Raw genomic sequence first — 3,933 nt, 5'->3', positions numbered from 1 at the left:
AGGAGGCAGTGTAGTGGAGGATGAAGCCAGAAAAGAACAGGGCCCATGAGAAGCCTCCCTGAGCAATTCACAAGTGGCTTTAGGAAAGAGCTTTGGCTGCGGGCAGCAAGCGGTCCTATTGGTAGGAGTTTGTTTGTCTTTATCAACCCCTGTCTTCATCAAAACCATAGTCAACGCTATGGCTTTTCCAGTAGTCACGTATGGATGGGAGTTGGACTACAAAGAAAGCTGAGCGCCGAGGAATTGATTCTTTTGAACTGTGGTGCTGGAGAAGACTCTTGAGAGTCCCTTGGACTGCAAGGAGACCCAACCAGTCCATTCTAAAGGAAATCAGTCCTGAATATTCATTGGAAGGACTGATGTTGAAGCTGAAACTCCAATACTATGGCCACCTGATGCAAAGAACTGACTCATTGGAAAAGACCCTGTTGCTGGGAAAGATTGAAGGCAGGAGGAGAAGGGGACGACAGAGGATGAGATGGTGGGATGGCATCACCGACTCGATGGACATGAGTTTGAGTAAGCTCTGGGAGTTGGTGATGGACAGGGAAGCCTGGCGTGCTGCAGTCCATGGGGTTGCAAAGAGTCAGACATGACTGAGTGGCTGAACTGACTGATCAACCCCTGAGTTGCTGGCTGCTCCGCTCCATATGGTTGTTGGTGGCCCAAGCACCTTCTCTCTTGATGCTTGGATATTCTAGGGGATCAGCCTCCTCTGCAAGGTCTGAGATGGCTGTCAACCATGAGTTGGGGGTGGGGTGATGAGAAGGAGAAGGGGTGGGCACAGCGCTTTCTCTTAAGGACGTGGCTCAGTTGCACAGATCACCTCTACTTTCCTCCCTTTGGCTAGAACTTGCCATGTGGCCTAGCTGCAAGGGAGGCTGGAAGAGCAGGTTTACCTGGTGGTCACTGGGTCTGTAAACCTCCTCTTTCCAAGGAGGAAGCCTCAACCGAACACGAGGGCAGCCAGCTGTCTCTGCCATTGCATGGGGAATCTGAGGTCCAGAGAGTGAGTCTTGGCCAAGCTGACATGGCTGCTGATAGCCCAGGTCTGCCTGCCATCACAGCCTGAAATGACCCCCCTCCCCATGCTCGGCAGCCTCTCCTCAGAGCTGAAACCTAACCCCTGGGGTGACTGTCCCTGCCCCCTCCCCATGCTCGGAGCCTCTCCTCAGGGCTGAGACCTAACCCCTGGGGTGGCTGTCCCTCCCCCCAGCTCCCAGCAGCCTCATCCCAGGACCTTTGTTTCTGTACTTAGGTCTCTTTCACTCAACGCAGGGACACAGGACCATAAGGGATGGAGGAACGTGACTCTCCGGGCCTGGGGAACCCTTTGAGATGACGTGGGCAGGTGCAGGAGGAGAGGGTGCTGAGTTTATGAGGCAAAGCTGAAGCTGGAAAGAGTCTCATCAGATGGCCAGGGTCAGGCCTCAGCCCAACTCTCCCCTTCCCCGGGGGCATTCTGAGAGGCTTGCCTTAAGCCCTACCCCCGTCCCACCCTAGTCCCTTCTAGCCCATCATCCGGTTTTATTTTCTTTATAGTGAAATGATTACTTCATGTGAGATTATGACTTCTTATGTGCTTGCTGCTTGCTTATCATCTGCTTCCTCTAGCCAGACTGTAGGCCCTGCAGGAACAGGGCTTTGCCTCCTGTCCCCTGCTGTGGTTCCCGGCATCTGGAGCTCTCCCATGGGAGCCTCATCAAAGGCCGAATCAAACACGGGGTGCGGGGCTCAGTTCACCCTCATTCTCCCCACACTGCCCCGCCCTCCCCCAGCCTGGCCTCACACATCCCCCTAAGGAGTGTGGAGACTGGTAAGTAGGAGGGGGGATCAAGGTCAAGGGCACTGTGAGTCTCACTGAGGGGACATAGCAGGAAGGGAAAGGGCCTCTTCTGAGACTTAGATGAAATCCTTGGGTTGCGAAAGAAGCCAAGAAGTCTAGGAGCTTCCCTGACTTTGGAGGCTAAGGTCAGGGAAGTCTTATTCTCTTGGGGCCCGGGGGTGCTTCCACATGACAAATGTGAGTTCTCCCCAAATAAAATGCACCGCTGAGGAGGGGCCCTGCTGTGTAACTCTGGTTTTCATTATTGAGACCTGCAGTACCAGAAACTCAGGGAGTGCTCTACTTGGAACACTGGAAAACTCCTAGTTACCCTTGAACCCCAGTCAAAATGCCCACTCCTCTGGTCTGTGACGCTGATGGACTGTCTGCCATTCTCATCCTTTAACCCCTTTGGCTGGCTCTCAGGGGCATGAATGGAGCCTTCCTTAGCCCCCGTTCAGGAGTCCCACATCACAGCCAACATTTCCACGGGATTCCCCGAGTGCCTTCAGATCTTCTGGGCTCACATTGCCACCCACCCAACTTGGCCAGCCACTCCTGATGCACAGGTCTCCCTGCCAGGGGAAGCAGGGCCTGGTACCTGCTTGTTCAGGAACAGGTCCCTTCCCAGGAGGCATTCCTCTCTGCTCAGCAGGACCCCGTCCCGACTCTGGGGTTCTCTCCGGCAGCAGGCCTCTGGCACCTCATCACTGTCCAAAGTCAGGAGTCGGAAAACTGATGCATACTTAAAGTCTTCGGGCCCGTTGACCCCACAGCAACCAAACTAGGACAGAGCAGAGAGAAGAGGGGGATAGGAGCTGGAGCCAGGCATGAGAGTGAGGAGACAAACGCAAAGCCTGTCCACAGGCCACTGTGAGGCAGCGTAGTGGGGGGTAGTCATGATCCAAGTGGGAGCTGGCTCCACCTGCGGCTCCTGTGCAACCCCGGGAAAGCCACTCAGCCTCTCTGAGCCTCCAGTGTCCTCACGGTAAAATGAGAGTGCTGGCAACAATTCCTACTTCACCGGCGCTGAGCACTCAGTAAGTAGCTGCTATGGTTACCGCCACTGATGACAGTTACGATTGCTTGAGGACTCAAGACAGGGAGGGCGAACAGCTTTCACCCTGAGTTCGGACTGTGGCTGATGGGCAACGGCTGCCCAAGATGCTGTGCGGATGGAGGCCGGTTTTGAGGCTGGGCCTGGGCTAGCAGATCAGTGCCTGATTGATTATTGATATCTGCATAGGCGCAGAGAGCAAGGCTCTGGAGGCCAGATAATGGCTCCCCTGGGCGTCAGGGCTCTGAGGGCTCAGAGCATCCCTGGGGCCACTCACCGTGATCATGACGGAGTTCCAGGTGGCGGAGAAGACGTCCGTGTCATTGTTGCCCTGGTAGTGCTTGGTGAGCTCCTTGGTGAAGAATTCACGGGTGAGCTGGAGGCAGAGGGAGGGGCTGGACTGAGAGCCATGGCAGCTTGATACGGTGCCCCCTTCCCTGGCTTCTCCACTGATCTGCTCTGGGGGAGGGTGGGGGAAGGCCTCTGGGCCCTAGTGCCAGGGACCCTCCTTGTAAGCAGCTGACTTGGAGCCCTTGGGGCCCACCCCCTACCTCTAAGGACCTGTGGCCTCCCTGCATCATCAGATCCCCAGCATGAACGCGCAGACTACCCACATGGCCCTCAGCAAGCCACCGGGGAACCTCCACCAGTACTGCAGCTCTTTCCAGAGGGTGGCTGGTCCTCAGCTGGGGGCTCACCCCTCCTGCCACTCCCTAACCCTGAGCTGTTCCTCAGACAGAGCCGAGAGGATGCACTGTGTCCTGGGCCCTGAAGAAGCCACTGTGTGTGCAGCAAGCCATCTCTGCAGAGCCGCAGTTTCCAGAGACCCTTGGAAGTCATTGCTACCTTCAAAATACTCCCCGGAGGCCTGACCACCCTGCTCCCCTCTGCAGGGAAGGGTGGGGCCTTCGGTGGTTGGAGCCTCTGGGATAAGATGGTCTCTGGGGGTAAGTGGCCCAAACTGCATACTGCCAGGGCCTCATCCAGGAGGGCTGTGCCCTGTTTTCCTGCTTGGCGCAGATTCTGCATGGGGGCTGGGGGTGGGGTGGGG

The 3,933-nt window shown here is 56.4% G+C and overlaps 1 protein-coding gene across 5 annotated transcripts in view; it reads right to left on the bottom strand.

Annotated features, from left to right (window-relative positions):
* Nucleotides 1-626: 626 nt before the first annotated feature.
* The window catches only part of TSPAN18 (tetraspanin 18), a 177,703-nt gene continuing 174,396 nt past the window's right edge, over nt 627-3,933 (bottom strand). For all 5 annotated transcript variants that reach the window (XM_010832226.1, XM_010832227.1, XM_010832228.1 and 2 more), the window contains 2 exons: nt 3,160-3,258; nt 627-2,609 (listed from right to left, as the gene is read on the bottom strand). In XM_010832226.1, coding sequence (XP_010830528.1) covers nt 2,349-2,609; nt 3,160-3,258 — 360 coding nt within the window. In that variant the 3' untranslated portion in view covers nt 627-2,348. The remainder of the gene's footprint in view (nt 2,610-3,159; nt 3,259-3,933) is intronic.

This window comes from Bison bison, unplaced genomic scaffold (genome assembly GCF_000754665.1).
Source record: "Bison bison bison isolate TAMUID 2011002044 unplaced genomic scaffold, Bison_UMD1.0 scf7180017860457, whole genome shotgun sequence".
NCBI lineage: Eukaryota > Metazoa > Chordata > Mammalia > Artiodactyla > Bovidae > Bison > Bison bison.
This window is presented reverse-complemented; position numbering and strand designations above follow the sequence as displayed.